The following is a 27,918-nucleotide window of genomic DNA, read 5'->3' as shown; positions in this document are numbered from 1 at the left end:
TCAAGTTGTTTGCCAAGAGATAACATAACCGTTTCCATTTCTTCCATCACTAACATAATTTATCCTTGGGCCAGTATAATGGGCACCTTTGATCCAGGTACGAGAGGGGGCGGTATTTTAGACTGACCTGCATTTTTTGTGCAATAATTTAAAATGTTTTAATTAATTGTAATTTTAATTTATAGACAATAAATTGTTTTATTTATCCTATGCGAAACATACGAATCAAAGAATAGCCAGCAATATCATTCATGTTACTATAGTAACACCAGTATTGCTCCCAATGATTCATATCAAATAACACTCAAATAATTTCATTCAAATAATTGAGTCAACTCCGCATTCAATGAATCACGACATGTCGTTAACTTTAACGTAGCGCAACACTATGAAAGTATCACTCATTCAATAACAAATACAAATACCAATCAACTTCACGACAAAATACGTCTGACGAATGAGAACCAATAGGAACAGAGAAGGTATTGCGTGACGTTTCTTTAAAAAATATTTTTATTTTGAACGAGTATTTTTTTAGTTCATTCATCGTTGACTTGCAAAGACCTTGTTTGACTTGACAGCTTGACTCGACTCATTCTAGTCCAAAGACCATGTATTGTTCTAGTCATTCATCAGAATGACTCATTTAGTCATTCAGAATGACTCATTCTTTTAAATTGGTCAGGATATAACCAACCACAACATCATAATTATTGGTTGATTTGGTTGCGAAGTGATAGGCCGGTTACGTACATATTTATCAGTGTAAGAAAACATTTCTTTTTTTTCTTTACAATTGAAAAAGACATTACCTGTACTATCATTCTTTCATTATTTTACTTATTGATTGATGACTGGATCTATTGAATTTTATTTCAACAATATTCGATGACCTTCAAATTATCCGCATAGTGAGTTTATTTCAGTTTGTTTTTTGTTTACAGCTTGCTTCCCGGCCTCGACCAGTTAGCGGCTTTGAAGGCCGACATTCCTCTAGAACTCCTAGGTAACTGTATCAGACGTTATAACTACCTATCTTATATTGCATTGTGATTGTGTTAGACAAAATGTTGTGAAATAAGGTAGTTTTTTTAATAAGTGATACGAATGATGATGTCACCCTCTGCGCGCGCAGTGTTTTTCCTAATCTGTAGCTAATCATATCCGATAAAATCCATTAAAAATAGATATCTTAATTTACTGTGAACACTGTTGTGAGGAAAAATCTATTATGAATTTATGAACCACCCAGATAGGTAACTTGATTGACACAACAGATTTTATACCTATTGTGTCTGGTCGAGATCTGCGTTGCGGTGTTGGAAAGATAAAAAAGGAGATCGGGTAAGTTCTACCTATTGCGATGTTCTATTACTATAGCGGTTATCATTTTCGCCAGTCGATCCTGTGTTGTGTGTTAACCATGTGGCAGTACTAATAAATAAATAGGTAAGCTACGATCATGCCCAATGCGTCAATGTCAAGGTCACTCGAGATCGTGAGTAGTACTAACCATGGTAACCACGATCGAGCTAGCCTAATAACATCTACGAATAACGTCGATTTTCCCATTCTGGATGACACCTTGACGCACCCCGCCGGCGTGGTCGACGATTTCCCTCAATCAGCGCTTATCGCTATCGACCCACTAGGGTCTTCAAATATATTATTCTATCAAATATAAAAATATAATATAGCTATTTATAGAAATCTTTATTTCAATTCTTGAATAATCCTCTCAGACGACGCTCTGAGCCAAGGTTGGCACCCAACTGGGCACCCTCAGGCTGTCTCAAATATTGTACTGGGTGAATCGTCAGCGCTCGCTATTTGTCCGGCCAAGGAAATAGCAAATCTACAAAATTAATTCATGCCCAGGTAGGTATGTATGTATGTCCACGCATTTCTCAGAAACTAATCGTAGGCCCGTTTTATAAACCGCGCTCTGAGATCTATCTTGAGTGAGCTCTTTAAGATGACGTTCTTATTAATAAACGAAACTTAAGTGCGCGTTTAGGGTTCCGATATCAACTGAGCTGATATGAGTGACGCCGTATTAATAAACGAAACTCGGCTCTCAATGAGTGCGGGTTTTGTGATCTCGCGATAGTGGAATTAGAAAATATTTTACAAGAAATCAATTATTACGACGATTTAGATCATTAGGACGCTTTGTTATGGCAAGATGCGTATCTTTTGTCAAAAGTTTACATCTGGAACGCCGAAAATCCCTTCGAAATGCGAGCGGATCGGTTCCAGAAAAGATACAGATTCTGTCAAGTTTATAACATTGTTGCTGAGAAGTGACCAGGACAACAGAGGTCTACCGATTGCTCCGCAAATAGCACTTTTATTTCAGGTAAGCTAGAATTTATATATACTTTTGTCTTTAAAAAGTGTAAGTGATAGCTCAATGAACATCGAAATTACTATGCCTGTATCTGAACATCTTGAAGTCTGGATACAGTAGAGCAATGCACCATATCCTTCTGATCGAGTTAATGAAGGAAAGCCTGTGTCCAGGACAGGAATAAATTAGTAATAGGAAGTAATTTCATTTTAAATAAATGTCTTACACAAACCTTGCCTTTTCAGATAGTCTGCGGAGACTTTGGGTAGACATGGACAGTGGCCTGGACTTCCCGGGATCGATGGAGCTATTGACTGTACCCATGTTAAAATTGCATCAACACCAGGGTTCCAGCACCATGAAGTTTTTTGAAATAGGAAATCAGATTTTTCTATTAATGTCCAGGTTGTTGCAGGGCCCAGGAGGGAAATATCAGACATAATAGCCAGATGCCGAAATATTTCAAATGTAAACAGTTTACATAAAATACACGCAGGGTATTTTAAGTGGAAGACTTGTCGGAGACAATGGGTATCCTACACTACCTTTTGTTCTCACACCTATAAGACCTGCCCCCGAAGATGCTCCCTCAGTATGATACAATAGAGCTCAAATAAAATCCAGAAATGTTGTGGAAAGAACATTTGGCAACGGAGGTTTCCCTGTTTATCTAGAGGCCTAGGTTACAAACTGTCAACTGTTTCTCATATAATTGTAGCATGTGTGGTATTACACAACTTGTCATTAATTTGAAATGTTGTCATGGTTTTTGATGAGAATCAGAATGATGAACAAGAAGAAACAGATAGTTTTAATACCAAGCACTAGCACCGTATTTTTAATTAGAAATTCAATTGTTGAAAATTATTATCAATAGTCTTTATGAGCAGTGCTTTATTTGTGATTGAATAGTATTTTGCATTATTTAATAAAAAATATTTGATATATTGACTTATGTGCTTTTATTTAATAAATTAACAATATTCCATTTTTTTATATCATGCCACATCCCCTCTTCTGGCATCAGTTGCAGTATCTGAAACAAATTAGATGAAAAAAGTTTTATTAATTATCCCAGGACTTAACAAAGTTATACTAGTTTTTAAAATAGTATGATGAGCAAGTAGATAATACTGATGTACCTGACGAACACTGCTGCTGCAGTTGAAGTTCTGCAAGGTCTGCCCTCGCCTTCGCTTCTCTTATTCTCTCTCTTAATAATAAAATCTCCAACTCATGAATCTCGTTAGCCCGTCTCTGTCTGTCTTTATATTCCTTATCCAGAATGGAATTTTTATGCCTTTGAAAAGTTTGGGGGGCTGTATTTGATGGGTTAATAAGGGGTGGGGTAGGAAAACGTGGAGGTGGGGTAGGAAGACGTGGTGGTGGAGTGGATGTAGGAAGAGGTGGTGGTGGAGTGGAAGCAGGAAGAGGTGGTGGTAGTGGAGTGGATGTAGGGAGAGCTGGTGGTGGGGTAGATGTAGATAGAGACAGTAGTGGACCTACTCCAGGTGGAGGTGGTGTCAATGTCGTCCGGGTTGGGGCAGCAAGTGGTGCTTGTGTAACAACAGCGCATGGGGGTGGTGATAAAGAAAATGCAGGAAATGCACTTGTGGATGGTATTTGGGAAGAAGTTGAGGGAAGAGAAGAGACGGGCTGTGGGTCCATATTTACTTCTTGAACAGCAAGGTCAACGGTTACTGGAACAAAGTAATTTAAAGAGAGAAATTTAAAAAAAAATGATCCAATTTACATATTTAAAAAAGATAGAATTGATTATAGCTGTTTTCGGAGAATGTGTGGCTTACGTCATACTGTCAGGTTTTAATCCCAGCTCCGGCTGAATTTGACTATATGAGTTTGAATTCATGTTAATAGGCTCACCCCTTATTACATCAGACTTAAACATAGTTGGCAAGTAGTGATTTTGTATTTACTATAAACTTCTGCCTACCCCTTCGGCGATATAGGCGTGATTAAGAAAATTACTTACCTGGAATTGTATCAGAGTCAACAGCATCATCAATACCAACTATTACAGCAGGGGCCACCTCAGACACATCTGGGTCTACAACTGCATCACTGGTTGCAGGCCCCCCTCCAGTAGCTAGCCAATGTTGACGTTCTTTTGTTAGTGCTTCCCTGTGCCGCTGCTTGAGGTTCATCCACAATCTCCTTAGTTGTTTATTTGTAACCTAAAATCAAGGATGCAATTATAAAAAACTAGCAAAAAGCGAGAGGAAATCGTGCACCGAAGGTAAATAAGTTTGTTTACCTGATTAGCGGCATGAGGGCTTGCGTTGTATTCTCTGGTTACAATATCCCAAGCTTCTTTTTTTGCGCGTAATGAAGCGCCACCGGTATCCTTATTCTCTATCACCGAGGAGTATCTTTTTAATATATCCAAAAAAGTTTTCTTCTCGAGGTGTAGATATGCTTCTTATTTGTTGCCATCGTTATGGGCAGTAATTACTTTACTTTTATTATTGTTAACTAAACTATACATAAACAAAACAAGTGGCTGCGAAGGACGCGTTTTTTTTAACAATGACGTTTGTTGCGTTTTGTTACTACGCATTGCCTTTTGAAATCATAACAAGTTATTTTTAAAACGTTAAATGACCGCTTTTATAATACATTTAAATAGCCTACGTATGAATTATAATAATTTTAATATTTTAGTAAAGAATTAAACTATTTTGAATATGTTTGAAGCCCTAAACCGAAATAGTTTTTAAAAGCAAGAACGAAACGTTGATTCGTTCGGTCAATAGTTCACTCAATTAGGACGTTTACTTGAGATCCTGAACTTGAGATCGATATCATGTGATACGCACTTGATATTCGTCTATTAATTAACGTCGCACTTAAGATGCTGTTCACATCTTGAGAGTGACTCGGTTGATATCGCTCTTGAGAGCGGTATTGAGATCGGTTTATAAATACGGGCCGTAGTATCGTAGTAGGTAGGAAAGTATCGTCCAACTAAGGGAGGAGTTCAAGTTTCATCGGTTTAGAAGTTTTCAAGTTATAGTCGATTAACAGTCAAAAATGTTGACGTAGGTAATTCTGATATGATTAGTTCAGAAATTAGGTGTTTCCTCTGTACTAATATACATCTGTGTATGTACACTTCGAAATAATGTTTCACTAGAAGCGTCTTGATTCTCCAATGCTTGTAAGTTATGTAACGTAACACTAATTTGAATGTGGTGCCCTCTAGAAAATTTAAACTCATGAAGAAAATATTTCTCTAAAATGCTTAGCGAAGGTCGTATGCCAATCTGTCCTAAGAGGTCTACCGCGGCATACGACCACGGCTGCCTCCTAGACATCCCTATTTGGAAGAATTTAAAAAAACATATTTACTTTTTAGAGCGTGATTTTATCGTAGTCATAGTTAGTTATTGAACTTATGATTTTTGTGTTTTCAGGATACCAAGATGCCGCCCAAAGAACTGGAAGGCAAAACTCTCGGAGAGAAACATCGATACTACAACAAACTTGTCAAAGATGCTATCACAAGCGACACGATTTTGGAGTCTGGTGATTTCAAAAGCACTAATGACGTCGATAATTTAATAAAAATTGATATCGCCAGCAACAAAAGAGATGTAGAGTATATACTCAATGTACTTAAGTGTGAAGACATGTTGTATATATCTCGCGCTATCAAAAAATGCTCATGGCTGATCACCGATAGGAAACACTCCCACATTATCAATCCGGAATACTTGCACACTCAATTATTTCCACAAATGATATTCAAAGCCAGTGCTAAGCTAATGCTGCATATTCGACTCAATCTTAAAGATGAAGATCGCGTTGAAGGCTTTTACAATTACATTAAAGAAAAAGATGCAAAAGCGGCCCTCAAATGGTTACCGCACTGTTCTCTGCCCTTTATACAAAATGAAGTTGAAAACAAACATAGCGACATGAGCGACCATCTGCTTAAACGTCTCTTTGAAATATCTATTACAATTCTTGAAATTTACATTAAAAAAACGGATTATTATTGTAAAACAGATAAATTACGACTTGCATTATTCCTAATAAATACAAATACTGAAGAGTATTTGAACATAATAGAACCCCTTGATTCTTATCATATACCAAACTTTGGACCGAAAACTACCAGCGTTTTGATGAAAAAATGTCCCCAAAGAATTTTAGATAAGTTTGAAAAATATGCCAATAAGATTGATTTGGAAACTTTTGCAAAACATTTGAAAAAGGAAGAGATAAAAGATTTCTTAACAGAGAAAGCTGGAAATAAGGATTTGAAATCATGGTTCACTTTCGACAATTTAAAACACTTTGCCAGACATATGCCGAAAGAAGGCAAATTTGAATTCCTGAAGAAACTGTTTATTGAAGGAAAGAGTAACGATGAAAATAAGGACATTGTACCGTATCAATCTGATGAATGCAGCATGAGCTGTGCTATGCAATTGTGTTCAACAAGTGGAATTCCTTCGGCAAGTTCCGCCAATATTTATCGTTGGTATCGTTTTGCTCCCTTTGATGTTGCATTTCCAGATTTGATTAAACTGATTCGTGCCGAGTCAGCTCCTACTGAACGCATCGCCATCTTCGGCGTTCTCTTGTCCTGTGCTGGCAGGAATCCTCAACACTTGCACACGTTATTACAGTATTACCACGACAAGCACATAAATGAACCTTTTAAGTTTAAAATACAGTTCGTCAACATGATACTCTCCAAGACGAATTCACACAAATTTGATGAGTTATCCTGGAACTTACTGAACAAAATATTTTACAGTATGGAAGTATACACCGAATCTGAGAATAACGTTCAATCCTGTATCGGAGCAATAATTGTGTACAAAATTCTGCATAATGAACCGATACCTGAGATCATAGAAAATAAATTTCAGTTTAATTCCCTCAAATCCATACAAAGCAAATTGAACAAGGAAGAAAATGAGATAATTTTCAATTACTTATACAAATTGGTCGCAAAAAAACTTGAAAATAAAAAAATTGCCAGTGAATCAGATTTGTCAGAAATTATTCAGTCGGTGGAAGATATTGAAAACCTTTTAATAGACTGGAAACGGGAACTCGTTGATTACCCAGTTATAATCGACAAAATTAAGGAAATCATTAAAATCAAAAACGAAAATTCGTGGAAACCAAGCTTGTCCTCTCTTTACCACATAAAAAAGTCATGGAGAAAAGTTTTATTCGAAGAGTCTGTGTCCATGTCTCCATCCGATGAAACTTGCCATAACGCTTTAAAACATGATCCGGACTTACTATCACGACACAAAGACGAGATGGAGAAGATTCTTGTTAATGATAGTGTGTTTCTACGGCGCTCACTGGTCACACTGCGCGTGTACTGGCCGCAGACTTTAGCTAGCGAATGGTCGACTTCGTATCTCACTCGACTGGACCAAGCAGGTGGACATAAAGCACTGACACGGGGCCTCTGCACCTTAATGTCCCTTAATCAAGTAATTGATATCGTGAAGAAATATGCCCCTCCTGAAAGTAAGATAAATTGGAGTGTAGATGATGAGCATGTGCTCAGTTTACGAAAACAACTTGCTAGAAATATGTACCTGTCCAGACCTCACCCGCCACTCGATGTGGTCATGCTGTACGCTCGTGGCGATTATTTGCAATTCGCTCTTCCCTCTCTAAATGCAGTTCTACACAACATGAGCTCTGCAAGTAGCCGCCAACAAATAACAAAACTTTTAGATGCACCAGTGTCCTTACAAAAACACGGAATCAGACTCGCCTTCACTAAGTTAGATACCGCAGAATTGAAACAAGTATTTCATAATATTTGGAATGCAAGTAAAAATTCATCCATTCGAGCAGTGTTGTTTGAACAGACGTACAATCTGCTCTGCAGAGAGAAAAACGCAACCATGATAAATGAAATATGGGAATTGCTAAATATATTTATTGAAAATATATCAACCGAAGAAAACAAAAAAATATATGAATTACTGGGTAAGGTTGATAATGTACCAATCGGTGTAAGAGGCAAATTTATAATGAAGGGATTCAAGTTTTTAAAGTCCCTACCATCTAAGGCAAATTGTGAAAGCATTATAAATAACATAATATATAAAATGCCGAGTGTGATGGAACACTTAGATCCAGGATTTGTTTCAGAATTGCTAATGGATTCTTTAGATGAAAAGTTCAGCAAACAGGGATATGAACTCAAGGAGATAATGGCAACCTACTTACTTTGCGCTAAAGACGTAGAGTCACAGACCGAGAGGTTTAACAAGATTCTGCTTCCACTGCTGGAACGCTCGTTTGCACAATGTAAAGATTATAAAAAGACAGATGACGAGAAAGAAGAAGTTCCTAAATGGATAGGAGAAAATATTAGATATTTATTGGAGGAGATTTCAGGACAATTTCAAAAGTTTGTTTTCGAGAAAAAGATGGTTTTCCCTAGCAAATTATTCACGGATATATTAAATCTACTAGAAAAATCGTTACCTGTTGAAGTCAACTATACTGTTCTAAGATATTGGAAATTGACAACAACGTATGTAAGTCTCTTAGAAGAACATAAAGCTTTGTTACCAACTGTTAATGAAGAAACTAAATCATTAACTACTTATGGTTATTACTATGCGAGACACGAAAATAAATGGAACGAGGTGTACATGAAAGTGATACCCGATTTTTCTGATATATGTCTTCAATATTTGAAAAAAGATATACAAAAATATTTTTCCTCTATTTACTTGTTATTTGGAGAAGCTCTTAACCGTACATTTGAAAATATTCATCCACTGGTTCGTGTAAATCTCTTTAAACATATTTTAAAAGATGGCGAGTTTATTCAGAGCTATTTGCTAGTTCTGGAAAATTTGCCAGAACACTATTACGAGAAAGATGAAGAATCAGAGGTAGCAGCAGAAATACGTAAAATGATTTCGTCGCATCCTTCAACAGAAATTAGAATTCACTATTACAGAAAGTATCAGGATGCCGTCGGATGGGAAAACGCTGAAGTTAATGTCAGGTGTTAACTCATTGCTTTGCCTGATCATTTTGTATTTTATAATTATATATTATACTGTTTGAATTGTGGACCGATCTAAATGTATTTTTAGATTTTGGCCTTGCTGATAAAAGTAATATGCGCATGTATGAATATTTTAACTTTTTTAGATATCAGAGGCCTATAATGCACAAGTGAGTTATATTCTACACAAGTAATTTACGCAATATCTTTAAGAATAACTATTTCATGTTATAAACAATTGTACCTACTTATTACGATTTATTGTTTTTTTTTTAACTAACCTAATTAGGCTATTCATTAAGGAGTTATTTAAGTTTTTTGATAAATTAAGTCAATAGTTAACTTGGTAGGTATATTGTTTAAATAATATACAGTAGGTACTAAGAGTCGTAATATTATTAAATTAAATAATAAATACTTTACAAATACAGCAATCGTTTAATTATTTTATTGCTAATTTACCCTAACGCGTATCTTACATCCTGGTCATATTATAAATTGTTACGGAAATACATTTTTTAAGAAACTTAATAATATTGCTTATGCATGGATATGCAGGATACCACGAGGTATAATTTATAAAGATGAAGTGGCGGGTGATAATTAAAAGTTATCGATGTCGACTGAACAGTCATCCGGCCAAGTAGTTAATGCCATCTGCGGCAAAACTACAATAAGTTACGTCAAAAAAAAAAGGAATCAACAGTCATATTGTTTACCTGACTGCGGTGAAACGAAAAGGAGGGTTATGAATTTGACCACTATGTACGTGGGTATGTACGTCTATTCCTTCCTAACTTCGGAAACACTTATCAGAATTTAACAAATGAGGTGTCAATAGAAGCGTCTTGTTTGTCCGGTAGTTAGGTCTATGTATGACGTCATACTAAATTCAATATGGCGCCCTCTAGAGGACATATGGAGGTATGATGAAGAGAGAAATATTGTGTTGGGTAGGTATCAAGTAATCACCATCTCACCCTAGTGTTATCCCGTTTTTCACGGGGCCCACTTACCTAAACTGAAGATTTGACAGGTCTGGTTTTTACAGAAGCAACTTCCTGTCTGACCTCCCAACTCGCGATGGGAAAATCAGCAAGTTTAGGTGATATATCTCCAAAACTCGGGTATGTGGGTATCCGCACGATATTTTCCTTCACCGCTGAGCCCGTGATAAACATTTAAATGATCCAAACATGAATTCGAAAACAAACCGCAGGTCATTTTATTATTATAATAACTCCCGATTCATGGAGGTACTGTAGCGCGTGAAACGAAACGTCTTACCGGACGACGCGAGCGCCGCCTACCGGCCCGCTTCGAAAGCTACGTTCTCGAATAGTTAATTTCTCAAGGACTGGTTTCATTCCGAGGTCCTAAGAACTCTCGCTAAAGTACTTATATTTAATTTCACTTTACGTACGTTGCTAGTACGTTCCTTTCGTATTATAATAATTCATATCTGCAAATGTTCACCCAACAGACTTGTGATTCCATCAAATTTTCTCGCACGTAATACACCTTGGAGGAAGAATTACACACATAAACAGCGCCACCAGTGTCCGGTAGTGTTGCCGAAAAATCGATAGTTTTACTATCGATAGTAAACAGCCAAAATCATCTACCCAATCGATAGGCCTATCGATAGTCGAAATTAAGGGCCCTATCGATCGTACAAAACTATCGATAGTATCGATACTATCGATAGTATCGATAGCTTGCGCAATATCGAAGAGCGATACTATCGATAGTATCGATAGTATTGATAGTTTTTCGTTTTTCAACTATCGATAGTTTTTCATCTTTTAACTATCGATACTATCGATAGTATCGATACTATCGTTGCTTATCAATAGTATCGCCAAAAATGAGCTATCGATACTATCGATAGTATCGATACTATCGATTAATTATCGATACTATCGTTTTTTGGTAAACTATCGATAGTTCGATCGAAAACTATCGATATGGCGCTATCGATCGGCAACACTAGTGTCCGGAAACAGAACTATATTGCGATGCGCTCAGCCAAATCTATCACATCCGTAGATCATATCGAGGGCATCGACGTTGCTCCCATCGATCTGCCCAACTTTATATTGGACACATCATGAAATAATTAATTGGCCAAATCATGAAATGCAGCTAGATCGCGATCGGCTCACGACATACATATACATTTTGTAGGAATGTACATTAAAGGGGCGGTATGTCTCCGGAACATCCTCGCCTCGCCCTAGGTCTTTTCTATTTGTGTTAGGTACCTACGGCTAAGGTGAACCAAACTCTAAAATTGATCATCTTATCCAATACGTACTATCGCTTTTGTGTTTTCAGGATTCCAAGATGCCGCCCAAAGAACTGGAAGGCAAAACTCTCGGAGAGAAGCATCGATATTACAACAAACTTGTCAAACAAAGACCTTGTATAGAATAGACGGAGCATATTTAAGACGAAAGAAAAACATAGGTTTTGTCTTTCGCACTCATATGAGCCGTCATAAGTTAAAAAGAGATAAATATACTATCGTCGGTACGTCTTTTGTACTCGCGTAGCGGGTTTGTTATAGAAACGTACCTATTGTATATGTTTTTGTATCAAGACCACTAGTGCCGTTCCATGTTTTTATCGACATTATTATCGGCTAAATATTTCATGTTAGTCCAAGATCTAAAAATTTATACTTTACAAATTGAATGATTAATTAAATACAGAAATAACGACCTAGTATTCATATCTGGGTGGGTAGAACCACAAGTAAATTAGTTAAAACGATTTACTTGTTCAACGCAATTATCATCGACAAACTTGTTAAAGGTCAATTTAACATTTCTGAATCTATGTCATTTCGCAAGGTGTTATGGCCGAGGAGGTCAGGACGGTCCATCTAGTCCAAATATACTATAGTATCATTTTAATACGACATTGCGGCCAGGTTGCTATAAATCACATACCTACCCCGGGAAGAACGCTTTGTTTTGTTTTCGCTCTAAATCATGCTTGATTCAAAAATATTTTATAACAATTAAATACACGTTTTCTACGTTTTTCATTGACTTGACCGGGAATCGAATCGGCTCTCGATACAAGAAGCAGACGACCTTCTAGTATATTTCGGGGATTATCTTAATGCGATTAAAGAATAAAAGCAAATACTTCTTTATAAGATTTTTATTCAATATAGTTAGAATACAATGACCACGAAGCACTGAACAATTCCGACTTTTGGTGATAAAAAAAAATATTTCCTCTTGTTCACTTTCTTTAGAAGTGTATAGTGTCGGCTCTGGTCGTTATAACTTTACCTGCAAGAATGGCACATATTAACGTGGAGCACACAAATACACAAGCATTGCATGTTTACACATTGCACATAGAAGGAAGAGTCACAGGTACTTACAAAAATAGTTATTCATACTAATTATTTTGTGCAATAGAGAATATTTGTATTGTATTGAATTATTTTTTCCATGCTTATGTAGAATACAAAAACGAAATAGCTGCAAATTCATCTATAAACTTATAACTAAACTTAAACTCACCTTATGTGAGATATGTGAGTGAATATTGTTGGTACTGCATCTTTATGTAATATTTTTGTTTGGTATCCTGCTCGATAGAAAGCAAGATACATCGAAATGTAATTAGCACAGGCTTAAATAAGGAGAAGGCGTCCTTCAGAAGAGAGAATCATCTCGTTTCATGGTCTGAATCTAATTGTTTCTTAATTTCTTGTTTCGTAAATTAGGATATTTAGGAAATCTGGAAAATACAATATCTTTATGTAATCTTCATCCAAATCGGAAACAGGTCGAAAAATAAATTAAACGGGAATAGAATAACACAACATGTAGATGTTACATTCAAACATAATATTATGTTATCGACATCAAAGGACAACACTACTTATAATAATTTGGGTACATGATCTGTCAAAGCTGATTAACGTAAAATGTGAAATCAATTATTTTTACAAATGTGACGGCTTTGCTGAAAATCTGCGTCTGCATCGTGTTTAGGGCTCAATAAACTTTACAAAAACCAGACCAGGTAATGTATTTCTTGCACACAAACATGTATTATGTGTTTTCCTAAAACACACAGCGTTTAGGTGAAGAAGCAGTCTGTAAATAGCCTTGAAACCATAAATAATTTAAGAAAACATACCTGAATCTCTATGGTTTACCGTAAGTTTCTTTCTACTGTCACCAGAGGGCGCCAGTTTCTATGCGATTGGGACGTCATCTATGACGTACTTCATAGCGTTTGTGAATTTTGCCGGTAACAGAACGTCAAAAGTTTTCTCGTAAGAAAAAGGCAAAATTAAAGTTTATTCTCATAGATTTTTATGTTAAAAAACGTAAAAGTGAGTGATAGCATCACGTAAAAGTGGTTACGAATGTAATATGGATCAACCAGTGGATAATTCGGAACCAGTGGATAAAGCGGGTCCTTCTGCTGCTCCTGAGGGAGAGCAGAATAGGACCTCGAGCGATACTGATAGCAGTTCTTCATCTTCGGAAGATGAGGAAAGTATCGTATCGCCGCCGCCTAATAAGAGACCAAAACGTAAGTCCACCAAACATGTTACGACGTGTTCCGACCCTCGTGTCGAAACTTTAATTAATCATGTAAGTTGTTTATCTGAGTATGTGTCACAAATACCGCAATATTTGCAATCTTTAAACACTAATACAAATGTAGATAACATTGCTCAGCCAGGCCCATCATCTTTTTTACAAAATCCGTGTCTGCCGGTTTCTAACTGTGTCGGTTTAGGTGAGTTAGGTTTGGAATTTGACCAAAGAAACATTGTGCCATTAGCGGACAAGGACCGACTAGAAGAATTAAAAAGACTGCAACAGTTTGATAGTCCAGCTTGGAAAAATATCCGCTATAAAAAAGCACTGCAAACTCTTTCAGCAACACCTGGTTTTGTAGGTTTGAAAGTTAATGAGGAATTTTGTCATTTTAACAAGAACAAGGATTATTTGGCATCAACAGAGAATCTGTTAGCTGGTTTGTCAAATGCTGTTTTACAACAAAGGGAACTTTTAAAGACAGGTTTACAAAACTTGGTAGACTGGGCATCGGCCAACCCCAAAGACTTGAACCCTAATTCTTTATTTGAAAAGGTTTCATCTACATTTGGTCCCGGTTCCCCAAGCTATAACATGTCTGAAACAACGATGCAAATAATCTGTGGTAAGAGATCAGAATGCATCGAGGTACGTCGGGACCGTATCGTTAAGGAAATAAAGAACCCGAATGTTAAGACAACCTTAATGAACATTCCTCCAAGTGCAGAGCACCTGTTTAGCCGAGGTAGTTTGCTGCCACTTATTAACTCTCTGGGGGGAGTGCAGTCTTGGCTGAACACAACTAATTATTTAAAAGAAAAAAGGTTTTCAGAGTAACATACAAATAAAAAAGTCCAGAAGCAACCAAGCAAATTTAATAAGACAGAACAGAAAAGACAGACTCATAATAACAAGAAAAACCACACCTTTCGCCGAAACAGTGGAACAGACTCCAATACTAAGTCAAAATGACTATCTGTTGAGGGCGTTCAGAGGGGGTTGCCTGAGGGAACATTTAGCAGACTGGGAACAATTAGGTGCCCAACAATACATCCTGACAACCATTGCGCGGTGTCGGATACCTTTCAAAGACGAGCCCCCTCTACATTACCCTCACAGAAAAATTATAAAGAATTTTTCAACAAAAATATCCCCGGAGATGACATCAATGATAAACGATCTGAAGGAGAAGGGGGTATTAGAACAACCACCCATTCTAAATTCCGGGTTTCATTCGAGGATGTTTTTAGTCAAAAAGTCAGATGGAGGCACTCGGCCAATATTCGACCTCAGGGGTCTCAATGCCCACATATATACAAAACATTTCCACCTAATAATGCAAACAGATGTGAGAGACTTTTTACAGACCGGAGACTGGTTAACAAAGATAGACCTTCAAAATGCATATTTTCATATACCAATCTCGGAATCGCACAGGCGCTTCCTACGAGTCATTTACAACCAGGAAGTACTCCAATTAACTTCTCTACCGTTTGGCCTGTCATCGGCCCCCCGCACTTTTGCGGCCGTTACAAATTGGGTTGCGGAGATTCTTCGTGCCCGTGGCATCCGTCTGTTGGTGTATCTAGACGACTTCCTGTTAGTACACCAAGACCGCTCCAAATTAGTCTGTCAGGTTGCGGAAACACTGAAGACTTTGCAAGCACTGGGCTGGCATGTCAATTACCAAAAATCTATTCTCGAACCCACCCAGGAGTTAGAGTACCTGGGGCTCTTATGGAACACCCAATTAAATACCCTGTCACTACCCTCAAAGAAAGTTACGAAGCTAAGGGAGTGCATCTCGATGCTCCTAAGCAGAAGAAGGTGTTCTCTGCGGGAAGCTCAATGCCTTTTGGGATTACTAAATTTCGCAAATTATGCCATTCCCAAGGGACGCCTACGTTGTCGCAAAACCCAAATTTTCTTGAGAAAATTCAACAAGAACAGACCCAGACAAAAAAGAGAATTGCCCCCGTACTCCAAGATTTAAGTTGGTGGCTAGCTGCAATCAATCACAGCTCAACGCTACTGCACAAGCCAAAAGTAACCCACTTTCTAACCACCGATGCAGCGGATGCGGGGTGGGGAGCACATTTAAACGAATTCTTCCTGACGGGGAAGTGGACTTGGAAATGGCACTCCAACATGAAGGAAATGTACGCAGTGTATGGTGCCATAGAACACCAACGTGCAATCCTTCAGAATGCTCATGTCCTGATTCAATCGGACAATCGGACGTTAGTAGCCTACATAAGAAACGAGGGGGGCACGCACTCACAGGGGATGCTGGATCTAACTACCAGGCTCCTGGAGCTAACCGAGCAGCTGAATCTGACGCTGTCGGCTTCCTACCTCCCGGGGAGGTTAAACGGAATAGCGGACCGCCTGTCAAGGGGTCGACCATTACCGGAATGGCACCTACTACGCCCGGCCGCGGAGGCCATATTCAAAAAGTGGGGCGTTCCAGACGTCGACTTCTTCGCGTCCAGAGAAACCGCCGTAGTAAAAAAATATGTGTCCCTAGACTCGAGAGATGGCTCGGCAATTTTTTGCGATGCCTTCAGTCAAGAATGGGTCGTCCAGCTGGGCTGGCTGTTTCCACCACCCAATCTCATACCGCGGGTGCTAGCTCATCTCAACAATGCGAGCGGGACGTTCATCCTGATAGCCCCGAATTGGAATCAGTGCTTTTGGCTACCGGACCTTCAGGCGAGAGCCCTAGAAGAGCCAATTCCTATACCGAACCTGCGGAAGGTTCTGATAGACTGGACTACAAAAACTGTTCCACCACAAATAGACAAGTTATGTCTGCAGGCGTGGAAAATTGGGGGTGGGCTGATAGGATCGCGCATTGGAGCCACGAAGAACAACAGCTCTTGAGAAGTAGTTGGCGGACATCTACTCTTACTACTTACAGCGCTCCTATTAAGAGATGGATTTCGTGGTGTGAATCTAATAGCATTAATCACAAGATTCCACATGGAAATGACATTGCAAGATTCTTAGCCAACCTTTACATAAAGGAAAACTTGGCTTATAGCACCATATTGCTACATAAATCTGCAATATTGACATATTGTGCATCATCCGGAGAACATCTGACAAAAAATTTTCTAGTTCACCAAGTGTTAAAAGCCATATCACAAGTGAAACCAAGACCCCAAAAGCCACCAATATGGGATACAAATTTGTTATTTGATTGGTTAAGAACAACTCCGAGTACAGGTTCATTTTTTGATATTTCCAGAAGAACAGCATTGATTCTTCTATTAGCATCAGGACGTAGATTACATGATTTGACACTTCTTCAAGTCACTGATGAGAGTTGTATTCAACAAGATGATGAAATCATTTTGTGGCCAATTTTTGGTTCCAAAACAGATTCAGCTTCTCATCGTCAGTCAGGTTGGCGACTATATGCACACACTGATGTGAAGGTTTGTCCTGTAAGACATATTAAACATCTTATCCAAGCCTCTAACTCTAGACGTTCAAAAGGAGGAAATCCTTTAAGTCTATTTATCTCGGTTACTGGTGTAGTAAAACCAGCTACTAGGACCATAATAGCAGGATGGATACGGACCATTTTTAGAGAGGCTCATATAGATGCTTCACCTGGAAGTATAAGATCAGCTGTAGCTTCAAGAGGCTGGTTAGAGAATAGACCCGTAGAAGAAATTCTCCGCAGAGGGAATTGGAAGAGTATTGAAACTTTCAGTAAATATTATTGTAGGCAGATTGAAAGAACTGAAGCTAAAAGTGCTGATTTGTTGGTTTCTAATTTTACAAATGCCTAAGATTTTTTTTTGATTTAATTTTTAAATAACTTAGGAAGAATTTTAGTTACTTTTCGTTTTTTATTTGTTTAATATTGATTGTTTATTTTGAATATGTTTAAGACATGCTTCTTAAATGTTTATTTTCATACAATTTCATGATATGTAAATGTTTATTTTCTTAACATAAAGTTTCTGATTATGTTAAAGTGTATTTTCTTATAGATCACATAGCGTTTGTTTTAATCACCAGCAGATAACAAACAGGTCTTCACCTAAACGCTGTGTGTTTTAGGAAAACACATAATGTAAATGTTTTGCATTACAACAAAACAGTTATTATGTGTTGAATAAAACACACAGCGTTGCATCAAGGTACTTGCTGGTGGCGAAGACACTATGAAGTACGTCATAGATGACGTCCCAATCGCATAGAAACTGGCGCCCTCTGGTGACAGTAGAAAGAAACTTACGGTAAACCATAGAGATTCAGGTATGTTTTCTTAAATTATTTATGGTTTCAAGGCTATTCACAGACTGCTTCTTCACCTAAACGCTGTGTGTTTTATTCAACACATAATAACTGTTTTGTTGTAATGCAAAACATTTATATTATGTGGTCGATAACTTACCCATGGTGAGACATAATTGGATCGTTCTCCATTATAACACCCATTCTACTCTCACAACCAATAGCTACGCAAGCCATGGTTCATAATGAATAACTATTTCACAGATTTTTTATATAAAAAGTTAAAATAACGTCCCAAAACACCAAAAAACTAACGGCAGGTTTGGTATCCAGCTGGCTACCACAACATCTCAAAACGGTCAACACTGACGTTCTAGACAGCGGTGTTTGTCTATGTTTGTTTCTTTTTTTCACAGAGATTGTTGCCATAGGGAAGAAAGAGAGCTGTGATAGTTTGATCGTCACTCTAAAATATTATCTGTCTATTCTATACAAGGTCTTTGTTGTCAAAGATGCTATCACAAGCGACATGATTTTGGAGGTGATTTCAAAAGCGCTAATGACGTTGAAATCAATTATACTGTTCTGAGACATTGGAAGTTGACAACAACGTATATGAGACTCTTAGAAGAACATAAAGCTTTGATATCAACTGTTAATGAAGTTGCCGATTCTATAAGTACTTACGATTCTTACTATCCAAAAGACGAAAAGAAATGGAACGAAATTTACATGAAAGCAATACCTGCATTTTCTAATACTTTTTGCCTTCAATTTCTAAAAGATGTCCTAAGTTATTTTCCATCTATTTATATAATCATTATTCTTTTTTTAATTAAATATGTCTGATACATGTCACATATATTATATGAGGCACATTTCTTTTTTACCTGGGTATATATTTTTTCAGTACGGGTACTATTATTTATTCTCATTTTAATAATAACATTTTTTTAGGGGGATTTTCTCGTAATTGTAGCAATTTTAGGGTTTTTAACTTCAGCTTTAGGGATATATAATTTTAGGAGTTGGTAACACTGCTAGCAACATTCATAACAAAAAAAATGCCGCCAAACACTAAAGACTTGCACATACCTACTGATTGTAAAAATCTAGGTAAAAATAAATAATATATGGAATAACAACGCGCCTAATTTTAAAAATTACCTATAATGGCAAAACTATTATTGAACGAATGTGTAACAATTAACAATCAGTCAAAAGTTGATTGTGATTCTAAATTACCAAGTTTTGTGGATGACGACTCTGAAATTCTCAATATAACAAGACATCAGATACAAAAAAGTTTAGCAAGTATACAACTTATTGTAGACGATTTGAATAAAATGAGAGGTGAGAAATATTTGCTTATAACTTAATTAATTCAGATGAAAACCTTACGTAAAATCATGAAAGTGGTGGTGGTTATAAAAATGTTTGCGTGAATATTTTAAAGTATTTGGTCTGGCTTTTCAGAAAAAGTCGCACATTTAGAATTAAACTTATTGTCAAGAGTCAATGGTTCAACATGGAAAGACATATCAGATCTAATTGGCTCATCCAGCACAGTGATGATGGACGAGTGTATGAAGATCCTGGCACCCGAAGACGGTACGTCAAGTAATCGTCTATTAGGCGCGCCTCCGTCCCTCAGTGTCGACTAAGAGGGAGGGGCCGCGAATACGCATCAACGGGTATGTATTATTTTCTTATGTAAGTATTAAATAAGTAGGTTTAAACATACCTGCATAGGTATAAGTATTAAATAAGTAGGTTTAAACATACCTACATAGGTATGTATATCGTTTATATTATTTCTTAAATACTTTGTTTCTTATAAAAATCCGCTTGCATACTCTGATAATCTCCGTAATTATAAGTTATTCAAAAAAATATATATAAATACTTACACATTTGTATTTCTCTTTGTTTCTGTAAGTATGTTTGTATTATCTGTATGCAAAAAACTATTTGTTATGTTATGTTGCAATTAGACGAGTTCGAGTATTAATAGCGTACAAGAATGTTTGTTGTATTTCAATAATATCTGAACATAATACTAGTAGGGAACACAGTAAAATTTATCGTAATAATTAAACAATGTAGAGAACTGTCCAATTCCTGATGTAACTTTTATTTTATTTAATGTAAAAGCTGTTGGTGTACCTTTTATACATAAATAAATAAGTCAAACTACCTTTATTATCGTATTTATTAAACTGTCTCACTTCTATCTATGATCCGTATGGGTCCTAATAACGCGTACGCGCGCGTCAGTGTACTACTGTAGCAGCTATCGCGCGAACGCATGCTAACGCACGCTAGCGGCACACTACGGACACTTCATACAAACAACCTCGTTTTACACAGACACTACACATTGACATAATCAACACGCGTAGCTGTGTGCGTGATGTCTGAGGGTTGCCAATTGGGTCGTGTACCAGGTTCAAGATAAATTATGAAATTCTGATTACTAAATAAACACAAATGTGAAACTAACGAAAAGCATTTTCTTTATTTTATTTAACTTAGTTATGAATTTTAATCAAGAAAAACGTAATAATAAGTTCGACATTTTATTACGTTTTTCTATGACGTCACAGTGTGCGTTTTCATACAAATTCCATAGTAATTTCGTGTTTTGACGTTTAGTAAAAAGTAACTGATTTGACTAGTTGGAAACTAGACTATAACAATACCTTATTTAACGTTATTACTTAGGTAGTACTACTTCCAAAGGGGCTTTATAATAATCAGTTAATATTTATTTATTTATTTATTTACCACACAAATCATAAACAAGAAATTTTGAACAATGTAGGTTCAATAAATAGACACTTTACACTTGACTTAAAAAATCACTGAAATAATTAATTGCATTCACATTATTTTAACATTAAGCACTTAGCCTAGGCTCAATTTTATTGCAAATTATTTAGCATGTTTTGATGAATAGATAATTACCATGAAAAATAAAAATATAACCAATACGTTTTAGGCATACCCAGCGCGGGTATAGAACAACACGGATCTCCGAATCAGACGAAAGAACATCGGCGTCCAATTTCAAAATTAAAACATAACTTATAAACTGATAAAAAATAAAAACAACAGTCCGCGCGCAGCCTTCACTATTTAAGTTTATATTCGAGGGGAGAGGGAGATAAACCCAGCTCAGGTGCTGGAGGGCGGAGAGTTGCCGTTATATACGTAGTCATCATCACCAGCCCATTAACGTCACCACTGCTGGGGCACGGGCCTTCCCTATGGATGGATAGGGAGAACGGGCCTTAAACCATCACGTGGGCCCAGTGCGGATTGATGGTTATTAACGACTGCTAATGCAGCCGGGACCAACGGCTTAACGTGCCTTCCGAAGCACGGAGGAGCTCGAGATGAAAACTTTTTTTTTGTGGTCACCCAACCTATGGCCGACCTTTGCGAAAGTTGCTTAACTTCAACAATCGCAGAAGTATTATTCCTTATTCTATGCAGCGGCCTCATCGATTCTACCGCGTGTGGTCGCTCTCCCTGCTGTAGGAAATGAATGACTAAAGTGACGGTTCACAGTAACAGAAAAGGATAGAAATATATAGAAAAGTGCGACGAGGGTCTGCCAGATGTAGTTTGGGTTTGAACCTTACTCATTCTTCTCAGAGGTACGTACGTCGAACCCAAACGTCTTGTGAGACAAATATTCGCCTGTACTTTTGATAAAATGTTACACCATTATTTGGGAAGAAGGATCACAATACACACTTCTCATCAAAAAAATCGAAACACTTCCGTTTTCATTGTTTCTGTCCGAATTTAACACAAAGAATTCATACGATGAAAAAAAATACATAAATGTATAGCTGGCAGTTTGGCCATTACAGTAATAAGCGAAAATTCTAAATTCAAAATTAGAATTTCATTTGTTTATCTTATAAACGAAATGAATCATCACTGTTTTGAGACAAATGTGTGTTTAGGGTTGGAGTACATTTAGCGTTTAAAAACTAAAAATTGGCGCCTATCCTTAAACTTTTTGTTTTTTATTTCAATACTGTGACTTTGGGACGTCTGAAAAAAGGTTTTTTTTCTAAAACGTATGGATATTTCGCCCACAGAAGCCGCCCAAGTTGTGGCATTGCTGGATTCTGGCCTTAGTCAGCGTGTTGTGGCTGCAAGACTGCATCTAAGCCTGTCATCTGTTCATAGAGTCTATAAACGTTATCGGGAGACTGGTTTGTTCACGCGCCGTTCAGGATCTGGCAGGAATCGGGTCACTTCTGAGCGAGATGATCGATTTATTGTAACAACTTCTTTAAGAAATCGACGCCTTAACGCTTTTCAACTGCAGCAGCGGCTTCGTGTTGTACGAAGGGTGGCTGTAAGTGACTCTACAATTAGAAGAAGGTTGAAGGATCGTGGACTGGTACCGCATAAGCCAGCAAATGGGCCGAAATTAACTGCAGACCATCGAAGAGCGCGCCTTAACTTTGCACGTGAGCACCTAAATTGGTCATACCTACAGTGGAGCAAAGTTCTCTTTTCTGATGAGTGTAAAATTATGCTGTATGGTAACGACGGAAGGAACAAGGTCTACAGAAGAGACGGAGAACGCTATGCACAATGCTGCATTGAAGAAAAGGTCAGCTATGGTGGCGGTTCGTGGACGGTTTGGGGAGGAATCAGCGCCGACGGTAAGACAGAGCTTGCTTTCGTGTCTGGGCCACGTCTGCCTGCACTAAACTGTCATCGGTACGTCGAAGAGTGTCTCGAGCCTCATGTGATGCCCTATGCACATTTTATTGGCAACGGCTTCATATTCATGCACGACAATGCTAGGGCTCACACCGCGGGCGTCGTACGAGATTATCTTAACGAAGTCGATATCTCTATTATGGAATGGCCAGCAAGAAGCCCGGACATGAATCCCATTGAACATCTGTGGGATGAATTAAAGAGACGAATTCGAGCAAGAGATCCTGCCCCAGAAACACTTAGCCAGCTGCAAGATGCAATCCAAGAGGAATGGGACAATATACCACAGCATGTGATCGTGACTCTCATCCGATCGATGAAGAACCGTATGGAAGCAGTAATTAGAGCTCGGGGAGGGAATACAAGTTATTAAATAAACGTTTTTTAGCTTTTTTTTTCATTTACGTGTGTTGTTTTATCCATTTCCTTTATACTCCATACGGAATAAAAATGACTCATTTAACAAAATACGAAACCTATGAAAAATTCATTTAAATTTAGAACATTAACATTAAGATTTGATAAGCTCATATTACTCACTATTAAACGACATTTAACATTTATTCCTAAATGTACACATTTTTCTGATAATCCTGACAAAACGTAAACTTGCAAGGTGTTTCGATTTTTTTGATGAGAAGTGTATAAAATAATCCTAAAGGAGAATTACAAAATAAAACTACATTATCGTACTTTATCTTATATTGGCCGAAGAGTTCATTTACACAATCTGATAATTATAACGAGTTATATGAATCTACTTATAAACGTGTAAAACAAAGTCGGCAATTTATAAATCAGCATGTCTGTTGTGTTATTACACAACTGTTGTGGTGCCACGTCTGACAGTAATAACAATAGTCGTCAAGCCTAAAAATATTAATAGTAGAAAATATATGACTACGTACGTAGTGTACGTAGGCATCACACACATTGGAGTAAATTATGCTAGAGGGCATGACGTAAAACACCATTCGTTATTGGATTATACTTTAAAGTGGACAAACCAGAAAACAGTTCTATTTTCGGAGCAGTTTACATCCCAGGGAGGGGGACTTCTCAGGCTACGTGTCCCAAAAATATTATAGATGGCCCTGTCGAGATTTAACGTGATAATTACCTATTTTCTCATTACTCGAGTACATAATAATTATTTAATATAATGTAATGGCAGCAGCATATATAAAAATAGTTGTGGCTTGATCACATACAATTATATCTCTTTATTTTGATTAGAATAATAGGTGGAAGATGTGATTGGGCCTGGGTGTAATAACAAGGTTCATCATTTATACCCAAAAAACAAAGATAAAAGTTGCTTGTCTGTTATCCATGAAATTAGAAGGTTAAACGACGACAAATGTATACAGCGCCATCTAGGTATGTATATTTTTTTTTGGGGAATGCAGCCTGGAAAGTCCCTCATTGTATTTTTGTCTAAATGGGCAAGTATAAAACAAGATTTATATGATGATGACAATTTAGCAAGAACTTCAGAACTGTATGAAAAGTCTGTGCTAAATTGTCAAATTTTTCATAGGGTTCGTTCACGTTCGAGAATCAGTAACCTAGTTCAGAAAAAGTCCGACATTCGCTTCAGGCAGTAGTGACGTTAACACTTTTTCCCGGGCTACCTCCATTATCCATTTGCAAAACCACTAGCAACATATCTCGATCGCTGCACGAAGAATACACGACTGTCATCAGTGAATAGAGCTAGCTCAGAATTTGGGAATATCACTGGTATATGATAAAAACAGTAAAGAGGACGGATCCTTGTTGGAAACCGGCAAGTAAGACCGGTGGGTCGCTAAGATACCGCTGGAAGGACTCCGGTAGAAAAAAATCTTGCTGAGCTGGAGAGTGCTGACTGGCAACAGACAACAGGTCGCTACGCCGGAGAACTTGCTTCCCTCGGCGTAGCAACCCGAAGTGGATCTTGGCTTCTGACAAGTAATCTGGTAATTACAGTAAACTATTTTTAACAGACTACGTATACGGACTCAAAGTGCGTGAGTTAAGTGACGTGGTAAATGCTTTTTTTTAATGGTTATTTCATTATATCAATTCCATTTTTTTCGTTGCAGTGCTAAAACTAACACTGGCTTCAAGTTATGTAAGTAGGCCCAGAATAAATGATAGAGATGATGAGCAGCAGTAGTTTTACAGACCACACTATAAAACACTTTTTTTTTTCCAAAACATTAACACTTAATTATAACCCCTCAACCAACAATGATTGTTTGTCGACTTTAAAACTAATTCTAAATTCGATTTACAAATTAACTACAATCATTGACTACCAATGTGTAGTTTACTGAAATCGCAGTGAACCGGAAAGCGCAGCGTGGGCAGGCTCCCTCAAGGTGGGCCGATGAACTTCTGAAGGTCGCGGGAAAACACTGGATGCGGGCAGCAAAGGATTGGTCATTGTGGCGAGCCTTGGGGGAGGCCTATGTCCAACAGTAGATGATTTCCGGTCTATGATGATGTGTAGTTTACATTACAATTAACATAATATTGATTTCTGGTTTGGGCCAATATTTCGCAATACATTGCATAGGCCTTGTCACTGACATACGACACAGACATGGTCTTTATCTTAATTCAAATACACAAATGAAAATTAGTTCTTAACCTAAAAAAGTTCTTAATAGTCAAAGTAATCAAATTTTCACTTACAGCAATGTTAACCACACAAATTATCTGGCAAATGTGACAAAAGCTTTGAAAATGTTTTGCCTAAAAACATATCAATTAGCTTCTGCATACAAGTTAGTTTTAAATTATCATGATATACCACAATAAGTATTAAATTATACAAAACTTATTCCTGAACAAATACAGTAATAATACATTACCTTCAATATATTTTTGACTTGAGTGGTATAATACCTCTTAAGTCAAAACTACATTTTATAAAATGAATTTATTTATTTGTGATAAAATCAACACCTTTGACCTTCTAATAATAACACCAGTTTTGTTTTTACATATTATAGGTTCACATTTATTATAAAATAAACTTTGCTATGCAGTCATTTTCCTTGATACATTTTGATACATGCCACATCTTTTTTGTGAAGTTAACATTAGAATCAGAATCCCATTTAAGTTCACCAATATGGCAAACCTGAAATGAAAACAAACATGTTTATGTTATTTAGGTATACAGTATTTAAAAGAGAAATATTGATTGATCATTAAACATTAGATATATTGTATTGTTGCCATTAAAATGTACCTAGTTACTTAAGAGTATTTTATGATTTACATTAATCCTTACCACATCCTAGTCGTCATTGTTGCCTTCATCAGGTGCAGGTGTATGCCATGTTAGTCGCTCTTCATAAAACTGGATGACAACCTGTGGGCACCGAACATTGGCTTGCTTGGCTGGCACTAAGTCCGCCTCATCTGTGCCTTGCCACTTCATTAGGAACATCAGCTCGCCACTGCTGTCTGTTGCACCTATAACAATAAATATATGATTAAGTTTCAAACTGCAAATGTGAATACAATAGAGTAATTCAGCAAATGAAAACAGTATACAATGTAAAGGTTTATGATAACTTTATTAAATTAAACATATTTAAAGAGCAAATAAAGGTTTAACACTTACCTATAATTTTCTCCGGCTCAAGTCCACGATCAAACCCGGAAGCTTTCTTATCGTCACTCTTTGCCCTTTTTGCACCTTTTAGATCAGGTGTTGCAGCAACTGATTTCCTCTTCTTAGCATCTTTTTCTACTTTGACTCCTTTCCCCTCTACACAGTTAGAAAACATAGTTTTAAATAACATGGGTACCTACTATTTATATCTTAAAGACATTTAGAAAATATAAAAATATGTGATAGGTAATCCATTATTAAATAATCCTCTGAAAATGCAAAGCTAGAATAACTTTTATAATATTCTATTTATGTTTAGATAAATCTTGCTTTTACCAGCTTCTTTCTTTTTCCTAGCCTCTTCAAATGCCTGTATCAGATCTGGACAATCAAGATTTTCTTCAGGTTCCCAGGTGTTATCCTCGTCATTGTAACCTTTCCATTTTAAGAAGTATTCCACCTGTAAAATTCAGAATTAACACATAGTAGACTTACGCCTATTCGCCCTTTTACCACAACAGTTTTGTCAAAAACAACACCCACAATCGGTAAGTTTGTAGTTGTGAAACTATGATTAATAAAATATAAAGTCTATTTTACCTTTCCATTCCTCACGCGTCTGTCTAACACTTTTTCTACAGAAAATTCCTCCTCTGCTTCGGGCTCCGCCTTCTTATCAGCCATTATAACACTGAAATTAAAATTAATTTAAACAAATCACACATTAGGTTAGTAGCCAGTTCTGTACAAATGTAAACACAATGTATGTAAACACTACACTGTCGAATCAATCACATTCTAAATTATACCTGCACACTAAAAAAGTAAAGGTCTAGGCTAGCAATAGGTATTGAACAAAAAAGAACAATTTAAAAATATAATCCAGGTTTTTGACAACATCTTAACCTATGAGTAATAATCTACTTTAGATCTTAATGTATTTATCAAGCTATAACCCTTTTCAGCAATAAATTGGGCGTTGTACTAAATTCAACAAATCATTTAGTTACATAGTTACAACTACGATAAAAACAATTTCTGCATACTATTGCGATTATTGTCCCGCCATTTTGGATAAAGCAAAATCAAGTCTAATACGCGGCGGTTTTAGTAAAATTTCACAAAAACTATGTTTGACTGATGTATAGCAAGTTCCTTCGGTTGTATAGAGAATTTTTAACTAATCTTAAATACATTTTACCTCTCGTCTTCAAATCACAACACAAAAAACATAAACCGGCGTCACGCCGCAAACGGGAACCATCAGTTTTTGTTGTTTTTTTTTTTTCACATCATTCACTCACCAGCAGTGTTGTGCTCAAAAATTAATGAACGATAGTGA

The 27,918-nt window shown here is 37.0% G+C and overlaps 2 protein-coding genes and 1 long non-coding RNA gene across 6 annotated transcripts; 2 read left to right on the top strand and 1 right to left on the bottom strand.

The window, feature by feature from the left end:
- The first annotated feature begins 644 nt into the window (after positions 1–644).
- On the top strand, positions 645–11,795 carry LOC126375979 (uncharacterized). Of its 3 annotated transcripts, none has more exons than XR_007567671.1 (3): positions 645–765; positions 945–1,006; positions 11,718–11,795. XR_007567671.1 is itself a non-coding variant. In XM_050023108.1 (3 exons), the coding sequence occupies exon 3, from the start codon at positions 5,794–5,796 to the stop codon at positions 9,382–9,384; it is 3,591 nt and encodes a 1,196-aa protein (XP_049879065.1). In that variant the 5' UTR covers positions 647–765; positions 945–1,006; positions 5,785–5,793; the 3' UTR covers positions 9,385–9,808. The 3 variants fall into 3 exon arrangements, 2 of the variants coding, with proteins under 2 accessions (XP_049879065.1, XP_049879066.1); XM_050023108.1 differs by lacking the exon at positions 11,718–11,795 and adding an exon at positions 5,785–9,808 and having other exon boundaries at positions 647–765; XM_050023109.1 differs by lacking the exons at positions 645–765; positions 945–1,006; positions 11,718–11,795 and adding exons at positions 1,037–1,344; positions 5,785–9,808.
- Positions 11,796–18,722: 6,927 nt separating this feature from the next.
- On the top strand, positions 18,723–20,413 carry LOC126376085 (uncharacterized). Of its 2 annotated transcripts, XR_007567677.1 has the most exons (3): positions 18,723–19,564; positions 19,688–19,963; positions 20,005–20,413. It is a non-coding gene; the product is annotated as an uncharacterized LOC126376085 (long non-coding RNA). The 2 variants fall into 2 exon arrangements; XR_007567676.1 differs by having other exon boundaries at positions 18,723–19,963.
- A 3,234-nt stretch (positions 20,414–23,647) lies between these two features.
- On the bottom strand, positions 23,648–27,908 carry LOC126376073 (chromobox protein homolog 1-like). The gene is made up of 6 exons (XM_050023241.1): positions 27,778–27,908; positions 27,177–27,267; positions 26,913–27,036; positions 26,586–26,732; positions 26,250–26,434; positions 23,648–26,096 (listed from the first exon to the last, which is right to left on the bottom strand). Exons 2-5 carry the CDS (start codon positions 27,258–27,260, stop codon positions 26,256–26,258), a joined length of 534 nt encoding a protein of 177 aa, XP_049879198.1. The 5' UTR covers positions 27,261–27,267; positions 27,778–27,908; the 3' UTR covers positions 23,648–26,096; positions 26,250–26,255.
- Between the last annotated feature and the right edge of the window lie 10 nt (positions 27,909–27,918).

The sequence above is a fragment of the Pectinophora gossypiella genome, chromosome 20 (genome assembly GCF_024362695.1).
Source record: "Pectinophora gossypiella chromosome 20, ilPecGoss1.1, whole genome shotgun sequence".
NCBI lineage: Eukaryota > Metazoa > Arthropoda > Insecta > Lepidoptera > Gelechiidae > Pectinophora > Pectinophora gossypiella.
This window is presented reverse-complemented; position numbering and strand designations above follow the sequence as displayed.

Coding starts and splice junctions, on each gene's coding strand:
- LOC126375979 (XM_050023108.1), top strand. CDS start 5,794: ATGCCGCCCAAAGAACTGGAAGGCAAAACTCTCGGAGAGAAACATCGA.
- LOC126376073 (XM_050023241.1), bottom strand. CDS start 27,260: ATGGCTGATAAGAAGGCGGAGCCCGAAGCAGAGGAGGAATTTTCTGTA. Junction 26,733..26,912: donor TAGGAAAAAGAAAGAAGCTG/GTAAAAGCAAGA, acceptor CTAACTGTGTAG/AGGGGAAAGGAGTCAAAGTA. Junction 26,435..26,585: donor TGAGCCGGAGAAAATTATAG/GTAAGTGTTAAA, acceptor TTATTGTTATAG/GTGCAACAGACAGCAGTGGC.